Genomic DNA, 19,832 nt, shown 5'->3' with positions numbered 1-19,832 from the left:
AATTTTTGTTTGTAGTTTTCAAAAAACTCTGTCAAAAAGTTAAGAAAATGTATACTGCCGCTTGAATTTCAGGAAATTTCCATATATAAAAATCAATCAATAAAAAAACAATATAAAAATATATAAAAATAGTAATAACAATCCAGAATTACAACATTTCAATGCATAAAGGCATGGGATATGCATTATACAGCGGTAAAGTCGGTTTTCAATCATATTTTTTTAAAAAATTTAAGTTTTGCCTTTCTTACAAAAGAAAGGTTTAAGGTTTGCTTTTGGAAAAACGCTTTTTTCAGAAATCTAAAAAAAATCGTGCACGGCGAGGATTCGTCCCAGGAAAAAATCCTATTACTAAATTGAAGGTTTAGATGCGCTCTTTCGATTGAATTTTGGCCCGAAACCCGGAACTCAAAGTATGATTTTTGAGAGCTCTTTTTCTGAAATACATGAGCGATGTCTGTATCCGCTCTTAAAAATTTGTGTCTTCCATCACTGGAAAACCGCTCGTAAAACCCACAATTTTTATAAGTCAGATCTGTAGCCGTGGGGTCGGAGACGAACATTTTATTTTTCGATTCACAATTTTCGACCAGTAAATGTGGTCAAAGCCATTTTTAGAGGTATTTTTTGGACTATTTTACAGATAACACTTTTAAATTTAAAGAATTCAGTTTCAAACAAAAAGCCATTCGAAAACATGTTTCAAACAAAAAGCCATTGAAAAGTCGTCAAGTCGAAGCTTCAACGCCAGCGCTTTTACGCTTGCGCGTTTTACGCTGCGCGTGAAAGTGTTCTTTCTGGCTTCTCATAATTGATCGACAAAGTGCAATAGCGATACATATTTTTTTAAGTTAATCATAGACTAACATTATAGACTGAGTACCCTTTATTTTTTTCTAATAATGTCCATCCAATATGGTTTTCTTAATTAAATTTAAATGTCTTGCGACAAATAATGTACTTCTGAAATTAAAAAAATGGCATTGGAAAATTCACTCAAAAGTTACAGCTGTTTGAATATTTACATACCATTTTTGTATGGACAGCAGCCAAAATTGTATGGAGACTTGTATGGATGAACCAATCACACAAAATAGCTTATTTGGTCATAGGGAAGGCCCCCACAAAGTTTGAGCCAAATCAAAAAATAAAAATAAAATCCATTTCCAGTTTTGGTAGAGAATTGCTCATTTGAGGTTTAGCCTAAAAAGATTCAAAGCTTTAGGTAAAATTCTAACTGGATGGCATCATTATGTTTTTGAAAAATTAATTGCACCAATATATTTCTCGGAGTTTCATCATTTTGTAAGAAAGGCTCTATTTCACCTCTGGTGATATTAAATCGGGTTTTTTTTTCTTTTGCAGAACAAAATTTAGCGGTACTGTACAACGAAAATTCACAAAAAAACAAAATATTTTGAATTTAAAAAAATCGAAAAACATGTTAAAAATTATAATAAACGCAAAATAATATTGATGTTTTGAAGTTTTTTGAAAAAAAAAACTCGTGATGATTCAGACCGTTTTTGAAGGAAGGAGTCTTTTAAAAACATTTGCAACAGCTAAAAAGTAAAATACTAAAAATGAAACAAAAATACATCAAAAAGAGAAGTCAAGTGGTTCCTAGAACAAAAGTTGCTCAAAATGACCTCGTGATTGCGGGAAATTAAAAATCTTCGAATTTAAAATCTCTTGAACCGTCATCCTCAACATTAAGGTGTGTGATTCTGAATTTGATAAAGCATCTAAAACTGATCTTTAAAAAAAAATGGTTTGAAACTGAACTGAAACTTTATTGATTAAATTTTTCATATTTGAAAAAAAAGGCATTTACAAAAAAAATAACTCCGGAATCAATTTTGCACCATCCAACGCCAAAGATGCCGAAACAATGCCCTAAAAATTTCAAAAATAAAAAGGTTTCGTAATTCCACTCTTAGTGATTAAAACTGAAACAAGAAATCAAGAAATTTAGTTTTCCGTGTATCTGTTTTTTAAACATTCTTGATACCGACAATACCTACAATTTTACCAAAGACAACAAATTGAACAGAAAATCCTTACTTCCTTTTTTGCTTGTTTTCCAACAAATAACGTTTTTTCTAAAATAAATTTTGTTCCAATAATGTTTTTAAAGAGTAGATTTGTGAATTCGAAGCACGCGGCGTCAAGCTCTTGACAGCTGTCAGCCGTTCCAATAAGCGAATTCGGATTCGCTAATTCGAATGCAGTTCCATTCCATTATTTCCACTAAAAAGGTTAATTGTTATCTTTTAAATCGTTGTTGCTGTTGGGATATAGTGATAGAAACCATGTATACCCTCATAAAAAACCAACGATCAATATTAGCATTCTTAATTGTCCTTTACGACACTCAATTCAATAAATCATTCCAACACACATAAAAATTCTTCACCTCGTAAAAAAAAATCCCACTTCATCAAACAAACTTCCGCTTGCTCATTTTATTTTCCTAATTCAAACGGAATTCCAATTCCAGCACGATTGTCATTTGATTCGCTTTTCCCACCAGCAAACCGGGCGTCGTCGTCGTCGATTCGACGGAAGTTTCAGCCAGAGTACGTGCATCGACAGCTTGTCTAGATCCCAAACAACCTCCTGACTTGTTCTTGCTGCTGCGAGAGCGAGGCTCAAGTTTAGATCGACGTGGCTGCCTGTGCACCACGTGTGAGTGTTGTCTAGAGTTTGATGAGACTTTTGTTACCCTGGCGTTCTCACGTATTTTTTAGGGAAAAGTTCGTTTTTTTCCTTTATTGAATTCTTCAACTTCTCATGTTTGAACGTGTTTTTGGGTCTTCCATTTCCGATACCAGCCCGATGCTGCCAACTGAAATGCCTCCAACTTGAAGAAATCTGACTTTTATTTTTATTTTGGAAGAAAGTTTCACAGAAGAAACTCACCATCCTGAAAGCATCGACAGAAACCGAAAGGATTAGGGGGTAAAGTTTCCCGTGTGAACGACAGGTGATTTTATGGTGGCTTGACCAATTAGGATCAAAAGCAGAGGATTGAGAGCAAAGTTTTCCCTCCGTATTCGCCTTGTTCATGTGGCCAGGTGGTAGCTTAGCTCTATCTCTTAACCCTCTTCTGTCTAAATTGTATGTTATTATTTTATTTTATTTTTATTTTTTTTGTGTTCTGAAGTTATTTTCGAACAACTATTGTTCTTCGAAAAACTTGACTTCTCTTGTTTTATATTTTTCAAGTATTTTATTTTGGTATTCATTTGACTTGTTTTATTGTAACTTTTTGTACATATTTGTTGCCTCTTTGTGTTTCTAATTTTTCCAAATTGTGTTTCATTTTACTACCCATGGATTGCAGAACTAGTCAAACCACCAAACCCAATATATTTCAAAAAAATCAGAACTTTTTTTTTCCAATTCCAAATCTCATTCCAGAGTTTTTTTTTTTTTTTAAAGGTCTAGCTATTGTTTTTTATGTGTTTATAGTACCTATTCAGAAAAAAACTCTAGTATTCAACATAATTGATATTTGAATTATTTTTGACTTGAAGCCCATCTAGAGATGGGTTCGGGTTCTTGAGGGTTAAGAGCAAGATCAGCCCTTTAGCAGTCCTCGGACAGGAAATGGGAAAATTTTCATCGAAGGTCTGGTTCTGGGACCTGTGTGTGTGCATTCTTCTGCATCGTCAGAATCACTTGGAGCAATGTAAGCGATGTTAGCTGATTGACCACATCAATTTCCAGCTAGGAGCAAAACAAGGGCAGCTATACAAGGACTACACGAACTCGAAAGTAATGTTGAATAATATTGAAGGTCATAAGATATCGTCATCTGGGGTGAATCGGGACACATGGGCGAATTGGGACAGCTGTTTTAGCCAGGTTATTGCACTTTATTTGGTAATTTTTGATTTATTTCGGTTAGAGCAGATGCAGATCAACGAAAATAGTACATCGATGTCTATTTTGAAGTCAGCCAAATCAATAAATAATAACTAACAAGAACATTTCAGATTTTTTTAAATTTAAGGCATGGGGTATCACAAATTGTTGAGAAAATCAGAATCTGGAAACATCAAAAAGTTTATTTATTAGAATTAAAATGTTCTTTGATGAAATAATCAATTTTGTAGCGGAATTGATTTGCCCAAAAACCCTTCAAGCGACATTTTTTTTATTAATTCGGTAAATGCAGATAATAATCATAACATTTTGAAATTATTATTTTTAATGAAGTGATCTGTTTTACAAAAGTTTCATGGATTGATCTGAACATTAAATATCGAAATTCGAAATTTTCGAATCCAACATTTCAAAAGGAATCACAATCACAAATTTAACAATCTTTGGATTATTTTGTTTAATAAATGTGCATTTCTCTATGAAAATATAACAATGTTTTTTTATTTGGTTTCAAACTTTCAAACTTTTCATTTGGCTATTTAAAAAAAATAATCAAGACTTACATTTTAAATGGGCCTAATATTGAATGTTTGTTGTTGTTGTTGTTGATTTTATTATGGGAACTTTAACCCTATGGGTCATTCGCTCCCGTATATTGAATGTTTGGTAAAGCTGGGACTTCGGATATCCGGATAACGCAGCATTGGTATTTCTATTAGAAAATTAACTAACTCCTACATGCCTGCTTTGTCTCACGACTGTGGGGCGACATTAAGACGAAGCAAAATAATTTTACAGGTTTTCAAAAGACCCTTAAATTTTATATCACATCCGATCCGTTACATTTTTATTCTTAAATCTATTTTGGGTTCCTCAAATATTTTTATCCAAATTTTTTTTTTAGTTCTGATACGATTTCCCTACATTTCTTTTCATTTGGTTTCATTTGGAAAAGAAGATATCTGATTGGAAGTGGGGACGCGTTGTCGTGATTATTCAGGTTAATTTATTTATGTGCTTTTGTGTCGCTGTTCGTATGGGGTGAGTGATTGTGGTAATCGAATGAGAGTGCATAATTGGCAAAGGGAAGTCGGAGTGAAAATTTTTTTTATGTGCCTTTTTGTGTTTTATGTGCTTGTGTAATCTTAATTAACAGTTTTGTGATTTTCAAAGCCCTTTCTATATCAACGTTGATCGGAAGGCACGGCGTCGGGTAAATTGTGTTTACATTTTTTGAATAAGGTTTTATTTTTTACGGTGAAAAAGCCATTTCTATATAATGATCGAAAGACGCGCTGACATTTTGGAACGTCGAGATAATAGTGGAGCAAAATAACTGTGTGTGAGTGATTTTGTGTGTTAACCAGAAAGACCTTCCCATAGCATCGTTGCTCGGAAGGCTCGCCGACGGGTCTGTTATGAAAGTCCTCCCCATAGCATCGTAGCTCGGGAGGCATCGAAAAGCCAATAGCTTATCCTACTAACCCAAAAAATATAAATCACGTGTTGCTTGAAGGAGATGCTGTGGATTCAACGGTCTCATGCGGTATCAACAGGTATACAGCGAAAAGCTGTATGCTTGATGAGTCTGCAACTTCAATTATCGGACTAACATTCCTCCCTTTCGTTGAACTGCAGGCTTCTTGGGAGGGCGCCGGTTTTGACTAATAAAGTAGGGATCTTCAGAGGTTAATCAGTGAACAGATGGTTGGCTCCCACTGATCATTTTTTATTCATTGTTTAACTTCAGCTGATCTGTCAATAACGGAGTAGCAGCTCATTGGCAGTCAACCACGCTCATGCTCATGCTCAAAAAATTGTAAACTATCTGAATATCCGAAGTCCCAGCTCTAATGTTTGGCCGTTATAAAATGTTAGTCTTGATTTCAAAATTTTCAAAATATTCATTTCATTAAAGTTTCATTTTCAATATTGAAAATTGGACCATTAGTTGCTGAGACATTTGTTTCTTTTTCTTTTATTCGCTGTATTTCAGCTACCAGAGGTCCATTCTTATTTTTTTGGCATTTTTATTTGACATTTTCTGCACATTTAAAACAAATCTAGAAAGGGCAATCATGGCAATCACTTTTTTTTAAATAAAAAGGAATTTTTTCAGTTAAAATTAAATTTTAGGTGGCTATGTCTTAAAAACGGTGCATTTTATCAAAAAATCTGTAAAGTGCTTTTCGAATGCTTATTTAATTTTACATTTAAAACTGAAGTAATTTTTTTTCAAATTACATTTCTTTTTTTCAAAAAAAACTCATTTTTTTCAAGAAATCATAACCAGGCGGCAAATCTTTTGTCCATACTTCTAAATGGCTCAAAAGTTGTGGTTTTTTTTCCCCTAAAACATATCAAAAATATAAAATATGTGAAATTGATTTTTTTGTATGTTTTTCAACGTCAAAAATATATTTCCAGTAACAGAATTTCGAATATAAACATACCGTACCACCGCTGCCAATTGTATGGAGCCTTGTATGGATGAACCAATGACACAAAATGGCTTCTTTGTTCATTGGGAAGAACCCCACAAAGTTTGAACCAATTCAAAAAAAACATAAATTAAATCCATTTCCGGTTCCGGAAAATAGCTCATATTTCTAATTAGCAAAAGGTACCGTCATCAGGGGTGACATTGGGTCATACAAATTTCTGCATTTAAGTATGACTCAATCTCAACCCTCAGACCTAATGTCACCCCTGATGACGGTACTTCAGAAAAGGCACTGGCTTGCTTTGATCATTTTTGAGTTTTTTTTTTATTTTCCAAGCCAGTTTGCCAAGTAGTGCAAATCGATAGCATTAGTGTGATCGATAGCATTGAAATAGTGTGAAGGCCAGGCTAATATTTTAAAACATTTTTTGTGTAATTTGGGTAACAGAATAACATCGAAAACTATGTTTTTATAACATCATTATAAAAATTCATGATTTTAAAATGTATGACTTTTTATAGAATATAATAAAACAAAACTATTCCTGTTTTAAATTTTGAATTAAATAAGGCGTCAAATTAAGACGAAAGTAACGAGAAAGGTTTCATTTGAAAAGCTAATCAATTTCAATCATCTCGACATGTTTGAAGTTGATGCCAGTAAACGATTCAGTTTCGTCTAGGTATAATAGATTTGGGCTCCCTGAACACGCTTTTATCAACAGAATTGAATTTTAGAAGATTTCTCGCAATTTAAAAATTAATGTTTTGTATAAATGTTATGCTATTATTTAAAGCAAACATGCGAACCCATATTTGCCTTTAGGGGTAGAATAAATAAGGGGTGCGCATGGTTACTGAACATGATTCCATAGCATTTATACCCAAATTTACATTTTTTTTTTTTTGCAGGGAATGTACTTAAATTTTAATTCTGTCGATTAGAGCTTGTTTAGGGAGCCCGAATCTATTTATATGAACTATTGAAGAACATTAAAAAACCCAAAACAAGAATTATCAATATATCGTAGAAGAAAATTATTTAAAATTGACCTCCAAGAAGGAAAATTAATGAAGAATAACTCGAAAAACCAAGAAATAAAATTTAATAAAATCAAAATCTCATGTCGACCATTCCCAGCAACGATTCGTCTTCTTCTGATATCCTAATTAAAACGTTCCCAATCTAAAGACACTTCCCCATTTTCGAAAAACCCAAAAAGCGTTCAAACAACGCTTACGATTCCATTCCGAAACGCTCACGTATCCTTCCCCCGAATTGATTGATTGATACAGAGGCGAGAGCAAAGCTAGGATATACTTTGCCCCCGTTTTCGTTTGTCGTTTCCCAGACATCGCCACACTTACCACCAGTTAGCAGTATACGTACCACGTTCGTTCCGACCAACCAGCAATCAACGAGCAGATAATTGAAAGTCAACTAACACAGAGTGCAGAAGCGAAAACAGACCCGGACCGTGTGAAGAATCCGAGAACCATCCAACGAGAGTTAATGGATTCTATGCGGGGTGATGAGAAGGGGGGGAGTCAGGGAAGAGGCGCTAAATAACAAGTCATGTTCTTTTATGCTTTCGATTCTCATTCTCGATTTATTATTTTTAGTTTTTTGCTTTTACTTTTACGATATATAGTCTCTGACTGTGCTGCTGCAAGCAATAGATATCTCAACGGTTCTACGAGTACAATTTCAGTATAAAGGATGATAGTGTTCTCACTGGTTTATTTTTCAATTCTCACGCGCTCTTCGTCGGCATATTAGCGAAATTGAGGAGGGAATTAAATTAAGGGAATAGAAAAGAAGCTCACTCGCGCTTATTATCTCACTATTATTTAATTTTGCTTTGCGCGCTGCTGCGCTCGGTTTTAATCCAGTTTTTTTATGAATGATGTATATGTTAAGGTACGTACAGGTAGAGAAGAAACTGTTTCGATTGATCCGCAGCTTAAGCGTTAGTCGTGAACCTCTGAGTTGGATATTAATACTATAATTAGTGTCACAAATCTAAATGAGATCATTAGTTTGAATCAACAGAAAATAAAATCACAAAAACAGCAAAAACACAATTCATATTATCGTTACAAACTAAACTAGACTTAGATTTGTTCGCCTTCGTCTTTATTCCGTTAATTTATAAGTATCATAAATAATTAATATCACATGCTCAAATTTCATATATATTAATGCAAAGTTACAAACTATGTTTTACGTTTGGACGCGCCTACTTTGATCGTCTTTTCGCGCGAAGGAAAAGACACAAGTATTGCTCTCTCTCCGGCGCACACACAGCTGTGCGCCTGCTTAGATCTGGAGGGTGGCACAGCGACGCTCCAGCTCCTCGTTGAACGAGTTGTCAAAGACCTCGTCCTCGATCCACGTCTCGACGGTGCTGGCCGAGGTACGTCGCGAGTTGGAGCTCGACGTCCGCCACACCACGTCCGAGTCGATCTCGTAGTTTTTGTTGTTCAGGTTCTGCCAGATGTCGGTGCGGACCTGGTAGGGGGGCGGGTACACTTTGGGCGGCGGAGTTGTTTCGGGTTCCTCCTCGCTGAAGGGGTTCCACGAGGGCCGCAGGGGGGAGGTCGGCGTCGGCGAGTCGACCTTCTGCGCCTCGATTTCCCACGGGTTCTTGGCGACCTTGTTCCACCGGGTGTTGGCGTTGGAGACGTTGTAGTTCCGCCAGGGGTCGACAATGTCGTCGCTCTTGTTCGCCAGCTGGTTGATCGAGAGGAGACTGTCGGCGGACTGGACGACGCCCGGGTGGGACCGGTTGCTTGCGGTGGACGGAGAGCCGGTTCGCAGGTATCGCTTGCTGTGGTCGAACTTGACCTTCTCGAACACGATGTCCTCGTAGTGGCTTCGACCGGGCAGCGGAGACACGTGCGCCTCCGGCAGGGGTTGACTCAGCTCGAACTGGAGGCGGCTGCCGTCGGCGGCGGTTCGGATCGCGTCCACTTCGCAGGCCACCAGCTCGTCATCGTCGCCGTCGTCGTAGTCCAGCTCGGCGCCGAACTCGGTCTCGATTTGGTTGTAGTTTTTGTGCTTCCCGCTCAGGAAGAGAGGTTTGGAGATCTTGCTCTTTTCGTTGGCCTGTGACGCCAGGTTGTTGGCCAGGTTGATCAGCTTGCCCTCGTGGGTGTAGATCACTTCACCGTCTCGGTGATCCACCGCGCCACTCCCTCCAGCTCCGTGGTACAGCGTTTTGCTGATCTTGTCCAGCTTCGACGAAGCCACGCTGGCGCTGTTGTTCAGCTCTTCTTCGCCGAGTTCCTCCTTGAAGCCCTTCCGCATCCGGAAGCACTTTCGCAGGTTGACGTTCTTGTTGCTGGTGATGTTGGTGCGCTTCTTGGGCAGGTTCTTGCCGTCCCGGCTGACCCGGTAGTTGTTCTGGGTGGCCGGGATGTCCGGCTGCTCGTTGGCCGACGGCGACAGGTCCAGCCTGCGCCGCACCGGCGAATCGTCCTCGCTCATCCAGCTCGGACCCGCTCCGAACCGCTCCGGACTGGTCGGCTGAACCTTGCACCGCGTCGGCGTGCAGTTCTTGTGCAGGACGTACTTTGTGGTGGCGCGGTTGTTCAGCGAGATCGACCGACCGTGCGTTCCCGTACCGCCGTTATTGGAACCCACACCACACGACGACGATGAGGACGGCCCGTTGACTCCGTTCGGGTGGAACGACAGCTTTCTGATGATCTGTGGAGGGAACGGAGAGAAAAAAATTGGCTTAGACACGTGCTTTTAATTAACAAGACTTCAAGCAGAGAGCGTTCTATTACGAAATTCTTAGAAATCCCCTCCGACAAGCTCTAAGTTGTCCAAGTACAACGGGCAGATAATGACCCTCGTCGGCATCAAGTACCGCGCAGCCTCTTCATGTGATAAAAGTGAAAGCACTCGCCGGAATTCGTCCTCGAGAGAGCTGAACTTCAAACATTCCCTCGAGAGCCTCGGCTGCTTCCCGGAAATCGAAAATTGTGTCACCCTCCCCCCAAACCGTGGAAGTCTGTGGCAATCCGATTTTCGTTCCCCAATTCGAACACTAATTAAATCCTGGAAATTTTCCGGTGGTACAGTCATCCCTCATATTAGGAACAGTTTACAGATCGGCCAATGTTCAACAAATCATATAAAATCTATAATTGAACATAATGACTTGCTTTTACCTTCATGTGAAAGCTTTTCTAACGATCTTTCGATTGATGTATAGACCGGCTGTACATTTTTACGTTTTATATCAAGTTTTCAAAGAAAAACATTGACCCTTGAAATCCACAAATTCGGAACACTTTTTTCTTACAATGTAAACAAACTTTTTTTTCTTTCCAGGAGTACATATTTTTTACAAAATAATGACTTTGCACTCTCAAACCAATAAAACTCATGCTTAGTAATGTTTTATGAATGGTTTGATAACTTTTTTGTGAAAATATCAGTTAAATTCAGGTGTTCCACAATTGTGGGAGACACAATAACATCCCACAATCATGGAACAGGCAATTTGGAGGCAGTGTTTTGGCAGTGTTTTGCTGCTCTGGATAAAATAGTCTTGAAATGCAGTTTTTGTTTAAAAGGTATTACTTTTACTAGTGAAATAGCAAGAGAATGTCCGAATAAAGGCCCTAAAAATAGCAGGGTCGGCAGAAAAGGTGCATTTTGTATTCTATTGACAAATTACCACAAAAGTGTTCCGAATTTGTGGGTGTTCCGAATATGTGGGATGACTGTATCGAGAAAGAGAGATAAAAAAAAATGGCGCACACCTTTTGGCGCCATCGCCGCCGAATCGCTTTTAATTAACCCTTTTTCGGCGAAACCAAAAAAAAAGAGCGCATTGCGATATTTCAAGGGAGCAATCAACAATTAATCGGAGGCTGATTGTGGAATTGTGCCGAGCGCCGCTTTTATTTGGCTTTAATTTGCGGGTTGTTGTTTTTTGAGGTAAGAGAGTTGAAGCCTTCAAGATTCTTCAGATTTGGAGTTGTCAAGTCGATTTTTGGATCGAAATTTTGATCAGTTTGACAACCTAGGGGAAATATATTCTTTCTAATCAAACACCTATCTTCGTCATATGAAGAGTTTGATGCTCGATTAAAGCTCAAAAAATACTATTTAGGCTATAAACTTACCAGCAACAGCACCGCCTTGAGTAAGCACGCAAATTTATGCAATTTACTGGCCAAAAAGATCAAATTTAATGCACTTTTGATCATAATTTCTATTTTGCGAGACCATTTCTCATCATTTTGGTGGCACTCACATCCACACGCAAGATCAGAGGTTAACTGCTTAACGAAAGTCGCCATCAATATCTTTTCACTTGCGCTAACGATTTCAAAGCGCTTAAGATATAAAATTGCTTCCAACTACCGGCAACATGTTCTTTTGCACATTAGTTAGTCACTCACTTGAAAAATAATCCCGAAACATGTAAATAATTAGCAAGCGCCATAAAATAAACAAACGCGCCATGTCTTTTGACGTTTGAATTTTGACGACCCATTCCAATCGAAGGCTGAAGAAAACCGAGCGAGGAGCGAAGGCAAATGAAGAACAAAGGGTGGCCACCAACACCACCAACATGCTGGTGCAGCGCCTGTTGGAGTGGGCAAGTGGTGCCAGGAAACTTTCGCTATAAATGCTACTTTTCGTGAGTGTTCGCTTAAAATTTCATCAATTTTGGCAGCACTAAGCAGATCCAAAAGAGCGCTGGAAGAAAAAAAGAACTAAGCTGAAAATAGAAAAATGGGCGTGGCCCAATGCACTCGACTGATTAGAATGCATTTTTGAAATATTTTTTTTAAGGGTGCACAGCAACCAAGGAAGTTGTTGTCTTCTTATTCCAAAATTGACAAACTTACGGACCCAATCTTGCAACAATCTGATTGTAAAAATAGACAAATTGTGTTGTAAATCGCTTAGTAGACACTACTTTAGGGGACGAATGAAAAATTTTATCGATAGTTCCAGTAGTTTCGAAAATACTAAAATATCTGTAACAAAAATTTTGGTGCAAAAGCTCTGGTTGATGTGCACCGTTAATTGCTTGTAAAAGGAATAGCATAACTTTTAATAAAAGTGAAAATAAACAGAAATGTTCACAAAAACTTGCTCTACTCGTTGGTGTACTTGGTTTTAGTGAATTTCAAGGAACAATCCAGATTATCAAGCATCATTCAAACACGACCGCTTATTCGGCTTAAAATGGGCATACTTCCCCTATGCTGATTTTTGTGCGCTTCCAATCTAATCCAGATTTTTAAGCGAAGATGGCGTTACGAATGGTGCACGCCCGAAATATCAAAATCGCGCAGTGGTACCAACATTAGAAACAAAGTGTGCAATGGCTTGACAACCACACTTTGTTTCTAATGCTGGTACCACTGCGCGATACCCGCGAGCCGGCAGCGAAATTATTAAAAAGTCAATTTGCTTTCATTCAAAAGATTCACAACTTGGATTACAAACAGTTATTTCTGAAATTGAGTTTAACGCAAATGTCTGATTTTGAGGGAGTGACCTAATTTTTGGTAACTTTTGAGAGAAATTAAATCATGGATGACATTTACCTACGAAATCATTTTTAAGTCAGTTCTGTTTCAACCAAATCTAAATTTTCATTACCTTTAGACGAATCTCTTTAAGAACCTTCTTAAGTCCAGAGGTTAGAATGTTAAAGGTCGCCCATGAAGTCTAACTGGAGAGTACTTCAAGCTTGTATTATGTATCTCTTGTTCAAGAAATCTTCTCATTTCCAATTAAAATGACATCGAAGAAATTTTATCCTTGTCAGAAGAATCTCCTCACACTAATTGCTGCTGCGGCGACCATCTCAATTACCATAAAAATCTCAGCTCAACTTCAATATGGCCCACCGTCAGGTGGCAATCCCACCTCATAAAAAAAGAAGTAAATGTTTAAAACAAAAATCTGTCCAAGTCATTTCCTGCTTTCTTTCCCCGCGCCGACCCGTGGGATCTCACCATCGGCGGTGATGTTGATTTTGTTTCCAGCAAGTTCCTTTCTCTCCTTTTTGAGGTTCTTCCACGCTGTGGCTTGAGATATTATAAAAAAAAAACTCCGTCAGTTATGATGCTTCTTAAACATTTTCCCACCGATATCCCTCACGGACCAGCAGCAGCAGCTGGTGGCGGGAGGGGGCGCGCGAGCATGACTTTATTTTTGTATCGTTTTTTTTTTTTCTTGATTCCCTTCCTCCCAAACTCGGAGCTGTTTCCTCTCGCAGACACATCACTAGACTGGTTTTTTCTTTCTCCTCTTTCTTGGAAGTCGTCCTTCAAACAGCGCTCCCAAAAAGTTCTCACCGAATCTCACTTGACGTATTATACCATACGTTAGGGTCAGATGTTAGGTTTGGGACCTCGAAAGTTTAAGGGTTTCTATGGATTTTGAGCGAGTCCCAAGTAGATCGCGCTACCCTAGGTCCCTGATTCCCTGGGAAAAAGCTCGTAATCACACCTGTTCCCGGTGTGTGCGCGCAGACATGTGTGCAGCTTCCTTGGGACCCTTGAAAAACAAAACAAGAAGGGAAAAAGGGAACGCTAAAAGCCTCTCGGAAAGGGCCAACCGAAAGGAAGTGCGGAGTAATAATAATAAAAACAACACACATGAGCCCTTTTAAGTCCTCTGCCGAGGACTGCGGGACGTCGCCCATGACACAGATGACTGATTTTTCGTGTCTGATCTCCGAGATTTTCGAACCCGGGCGAAGCCCGGAGGGCGCCCACCTCATAATATATGGTCCCATCGACCTCTTTCACTTCTGCGGTGCGGCACATCTCGAAAAACACTGCCAACAAGAAGTTTTTGCACGGCGAAAGCGCCCGCAGCTAGGCAACCCCGCTTGGGGTGCTGGTAATGAATCACCCCAAACTTTCACCGGTCGCCGCCGGAAAGTAGCTCAAGGTTCGAGGAAATTGCACTCTCAACCGTGCAGCAGTAGCGCAGCTCCCGCGGGATCCGCCGCCGATGGTGAAGATAATGACGATGATATCGGTGGTTTTGCTGTGCTGGAGTTCCCACATAAATTTCAACCTTGCTTCTGGTTCTTTTTCGCCGTTGCAGTTGTTTTTAACCCGTCTGTGGAGCGATTTCGGTGGGAATTCTGTTGCCCCGGAGATTGTGTGGGAAATTATCGGCCCGCCAGTAAGTGGGGGGAACCGATAATGAGCACCGCGGTAGGGCAATCAAAGTTGAAAGTGGGCTTCGCCTTCAGGTCTGCACGAAATGGATTAGTAGAGGTCACGTTTGTCGCAGAGTGTGAAAAACTGCATACTTGTTGGCGCCTCGTCGGAATGCCAAAAGGCATATTTCTAGCTTTCTCCACCAGAGTGCGCCCCCTCAAGCCAGTACGCCTACACGTAGGCAACCACTAATGCACAAAGTTGTATCCATTACCAGTTGTGACCTTCTCCCAGGGGGAAGAGAGCTATTGGCTGATTGCATCGTTCGGAATTGATTGTGGTTGTAGAAAAAAGGGGGGTACCGTAAAGTACGTCCTCTCGAGTGGGCGAAGTGTTTCGCCATCATAGTTCGAGAGTGTGTGTGTGGGTGGGCGGCCATTGTGAGCCAGGACAAGCACTTAACAGTGCCATCTATTTGCTTTTTTGCTCGCTGTCTGTTTGTCTTTTTTCAGGAATGCTTCGAGGGAGATATTTTTATCGAATACTTTAAAGTACGTCGATTTAACTTTAAATTATCAAATTAAAAATTTTAAATTCATGAATAATCACAGGAATAAACATGATGGTAACATTACATAAGGGAATGGTGAAAGGTTGTGTGCAAAAAAAACAATTTTACATCCGAAACTTCCATAAAATTTCAGGTGAATTTCACATTTTTACACATTATTTTGAAAAATTACAAAAAAAAAGTTTGTATTCAACCAACCACATTCTCATCATTCCAAAATTCAACTTTTAAACATTGAAAACCACAATAATTACTGTTTTAAGAGTGACCCTATTTTTCAACTTGTCCCAAAAAAGATATAAACGATAAAAAGTGGCATTTTTGGGAGAAGAGTTTGTGGAGGAAAGTTTGTAACGATTATTATAAAATGATTTGATTTTGGAAATGAAAAATGGGTGTTTCCAATATTCTTAAAAAATGCGAGTTTCACATTTTTTCACTGTTCACTGTTTCACTGCTGGGCACTCACTGAGAGGGAAATTCACTCTCTCTCGATCTCGCTCTCTATCAGGATTTGGAAAAAATAGTTTTAAAGTTCTGCATGGTAAAAAGTTATAAAGTATCGTTAATTTTACATTGCAACAGAAAATTGTACCTCATTCAACTAAACATGATTCATTGAAGGAAAATATAAGGAAATATAACTCCCAAACATTTTAACCGAAATCAGTAATAAAGAAATTCACAAAATTTCACCAAAAATTGATTCAAAATAAATTAAAAGACCAAAGTTTGTAACAAATAAACTGGAATCGGCAAATTTGAAATTCCAATTCCAATCAACATTTAAAAAATCGGCATTCAGTCCAGACCCAGTTATCCAAAGTTCTCGGAAAAAAAACATTCCGGATATTCGATAACATTTTTTTTTGTTAGCTTGGTTAGGGTTGTTGAGTTCAAATTTCCCCTAAAAATGATCTGAAGTGATTTGGAAATTGGCGGGGATGAAATATTGGAAAAATAAAGTATTCCTTATTTGTCCTGCGCTAAACTGCCCATGTTCGCATAAATGTCCCATATGCAAAAACAGCAAGCTGAGAAAAACGCATTTGAAGTTTGTCCCATACATAAGGCTACGTGTTAAGTTTTCGCGAAAAAAATGGATTTCCTCCTGATTTCTGGAACAAAGTACTGGATGTTATAGGCTCTTTTGAAAGAGCACACAATTTTGAACCAAACTGCATCAATAACTCGAAATCGATAAAAATGCATATGGGACATTTATGCGATCAGGGGCAGTAAAGTGATTTAAATGTTTTAAATCCAAGATGGTGGCCAATATGGCGGTGATGAAATATTGAAGAAATGCATTTTATTATTTAATAGGCAATCAACTATTCAAATTTGACTGAAAAAAAATGTTCGTGATTCGATTATTCGAAGTCCCATACCAACTTTCGGATAATCGAGGCTTCGGATAATCGAGTCTGGACTGTATTTCATCACCGCCATTTTAGCCATCTTTAACAGAGACAAAACATGAAAAAAAAAATTTTTTGTTTGTGATTTGATTATCTAAAGTTCTTTAAAAACCTTCGGATAAAAGACTTCGGATAAATGAAACTTCGGATAATTAAGGCTTAAGAGATTTGAAAAATAGGTATTTTCACTGAAAAAAAAAAGTTTATGTTCATCCAATCCTTGGATTATCCAAAGTTCAAACCGAAGCACTTCATAGAATTTAGGTTGATCGAAGAATGTTTTTTTTTTTTGTAATTAAAACATTTTTTGATGTGATTCCTTAAGTCAAGTTGGACTTCAGCGTCCCCAAATACTGAAATGTTGGCGATGACTTAAAATAATTGAGATTCAATTTTTAAACATTTATGAAATTTTATGAATCAATTCTTACATAAATGAATTTCATAAAAGATTAAAAATTTAATTAAAATCTAAGGAAAAAATGGTTTTGGTTTTGTAATTTAATTGATATTAGATGATAGAGGGATTGATCCACGTAGCCAAAGTGCTTAATCGCTCCTCAATTCATTAAAATATCGTTAAATATTTAAATTAAAATGACACAAATTGAAATTGTCACCTATCCAAAAAGACTCATCCAACGTGACAAATACGATTACCGAAACAGCATTAATCAGTTCATCGATAAAACTCCACCTGCCATCAATTAACATAATCGGCAGCCCTCACACACAGCAACAAATCTCCAACAAAAAAAGTCACTCAAATTAAACTCATTATTACCGCATCGTTCAATCAACACTTTTCCACGCGCGTAACCCCTCGACCTGCAGGACTCCTCCTCTGGTCACACGATCCGACAATCCCCGTGAAATAAAGCAGTGACGAGCTTCCCACATTCGAGCAACAATGTGCATCCGAGTCCACAACACCCCTTGCGGGACGAACACACACTGCGATGCCTCTCTCAAATGAAGCTTCATATTTCACCCCTTATCCTGGCTCGGGCACAACTTGTTAAAATTAATTGCCACCCCTGACGTTGTTTCGGTTCACGTGGGTGCAGTGGCGTGGGAACATCCGAATCGGCACTTCCCATTCCCACAAGTTTTACGAGGGAGCCTTTGAAAGGGGGCAAATCCCCGGTTGTTAATTTTAGGCTTACGCTTGGTGGCGTTGACGGGGACCAACTGAGCGTTCAGATCGTCGGTGGAGGTCGCTGCTGGGATTTGGACTTGTGGGGACATCGATGCGATTTGTTCCTTTTGAAGCGGTTGAGTTTGTAGACTCTTTGTCTACGAACTCCACTGTAGGGAAAGGTTGTGACCGGTTCGATGTCCTCGACGTTCCAAATTGTAGCTGGGACCTCTATGAAAGTTCTGGAGTGCTGGTTGGTCATTTCGAGTTAGTCTGCCTCGATATTGATCAAGTTCAAAGTTATAACCCAAACCACAATTTGCACTTTGACACCTACCTTCGAGCAACATTTCTTGGTCTGCTTCAGGATTTGCGACATGGTCATTGTGGGGGCGGAACCAGCCGCCAGGATCATCCACCGAACCGGTTAGCACACTACAAACTCCACGTCACGTGGAATCGCATCCACCACTTGGTCACACAACTAATCCACTTAAGCTCGTTAGCGCGCCGATGCGTCACTACTGCCAACTTCCACTCACTAATCCCCGGTGTTCAGAACTGCACCAATTGTCGCCACTAATCCTTTTTGCCGAATAACGGCCTCACTCGGTAGCCTTTACCGTTATCAATTCAATTCACCGCACACACAATGCCTCCCCATTCATAAAAGGAGAGCTGCCCACACGTCGTCGTCGGTTCTGCCTTTCCTTTTGTTTCAGCTCGCACACATTCTCACTGTATTGTGAAAGGACGACGACAAAATTTGTTAAGCGCGCGCTTCGGGATTCGAACTCACGACACGTTCCGTCACTGGTCGAACGATGAATGAATGCGTGGCCCGTGCTGGGATTTAAAGTTCGCCCCCCTTTGCACTGTACTATACTCTGAACACAGAACTTGATCTGTTCGGGTTTCGAAGCGTCCGATTCGACCACGGTCGAGCAAGTGAATGGAACCAAGGAATCTACGCCGAGCGGGCACACACTTGACTGGATCGGGCATCGGCATGTTGAAGGAATTGAGAGAGAAAAGGAGCAGACAGAAAAAAATGAGAGCGAGAGAGCGTACTGGGACGATTCCCCTTGCGAAGAGTGAACTAACGGTTCATGCCGATGGCTTGGCTGTGTGGCGAGAGGATAACTGTGAAAGGAGAATCGTTAGAAAAAAGGAGATTGAATGAGAATGAATCTATGCTCGGTAAGCAGGAGAGGCCCTTAGAGCATGGTGGATTGGATTTCCCCTTCGAAGGTGTTCATTTTCTATGGTTTGAAATGAACTTTGTGTTCCAACGCAGTGATTCTTCAAATTAGATCAAAGAGATTTGGGATAAAGCAATTAGGCTTTTTAATTTTATTTTGGTTTCTTCATCAACCACAATAACGTAATTTATTACAAAATTAAACATTTTTAAATAACTTTTTTGTTTTCTTTTCACAGATCTCATTATCACCAGTCAGTTTCTAAATATGAGGTCAGAAAATCATAATTTTCAAATATATTTATTCATTGCAATTGATTTTTTTATGTTTTAAGGTGAAAAAAATAGATTTTGTAAAGATTGTTAAAATTTTGTTGGCAATACCTGTGTGTGTGGCTGTGACTTTACCGTATACCGTAAACCGGGGTGACTTTGATAGGATTTCACTTTGTTTTTGGAATATTTTCCAACAGGTAAGGTTTTTCTCAAGATTATTATTTTTAAAATATGTACTGGGATAGGCCACACAAAGTCCACGTCCTGTTTTGAAAAAGAAAAGTTTTTTCAATAGTGTTTAGAAAAATAGTTACGTTAAAAATTCTTAGTTTAAATTCCGGGGTGACTTTGATAATCATAGTTTTTTCTGGTTAAAATCATATTTAAGATGTTCAAACTTCATTTGTACGTTAAATGTACCATCACTAAAGTAGCTGATAAAGTTTTAAAGAAAAAAATTATGTATATATTTCGTTAACTAAGTTTATAAGCTTTTAACAAAATACTTATAAATTTAAGGTTAAATTGTTAAAAAGATGGAATTTGGTATATGGTTATGCTTATAAAATTATTGATTTATATTGTATTTTATACTGAATTCGAAGCACGAATCAAATGTGTTTACATTATACATGAAATTTGTTCAACTGAAATTGCCTATAAATTTGAAGATTTTTTTAATTGTGTTTCAAAAACACATATTATTTATATATTTGAAAACTTATTTACCC

The 19,832-nt window shown here is 38.6% G+C and overlaps 1 protein-coding gene across 1 annotated transcript; it reads right to left on the bottom strand.

Annotated features, from left to right (window-relative positions):
- Window positions 1–7,919: 7,919 nt before the first annotated feature.
- LOC120426377 (uncharacterized) lies at window positions 7,920–18,577 on the bottom strand. The gene is made up of 2 exons (XM_039591137.2): window positions 17,962–18,577; window positions 7,920–10,046 (listed from the first exon to the last, which is right to left on the bottom strand). Exons 1-2 carry the CDS (start codon window positions 18,037–18,039, stop codon window positions 8,655–8,657), a joined length of 1,470 nt encoding a protein of 489 aa, XP_039447071.1. The 5' UTR covers window positions 18,040–18,577; the 3' UTR covers window positions 7,920–8,654.
- Window positions 18,578–19,832: the final 1,255 nt, after the last annotated feature.

This window comes from Culex pipiens, chromosome 3 (genome assembly GCF_016801865.2).
Source record: "Culex pipiens pallens isolate TS chromosome 3, TS_CPP_V2, whole genome shotgun sequence".
NCBI classification, from domain to species: domain Eukaryota; kingdom Metazoa; phylum Arthropoda; class Insecta; order Diptera; family Culicidae; genus Culex; species Culex pipiens.
The sequence above is the reverse complement of the archived record's forward strand: the minus strand, read 5'-3'. Positions and strand labels throughout refer to the sequence as shown.

Excerpts from the sequence above, each read along its gene's own strand:
- LOC120426377 (XM_039591137.2), bottom strand. The coding sequence starts at position 18,039 with ATGATCCTGGCGGCTGGTTCCGCCCCCACAATGACCATGTCGCAAATC. Across the intron at positions 10,047-17,961 it reads CCAAGAAATGTTGCTCGAAG|ATCATCAGAAAGCTGTCGTT; the intron begins GTAGGTGTCAAA and ends TTCCCTCCACAG.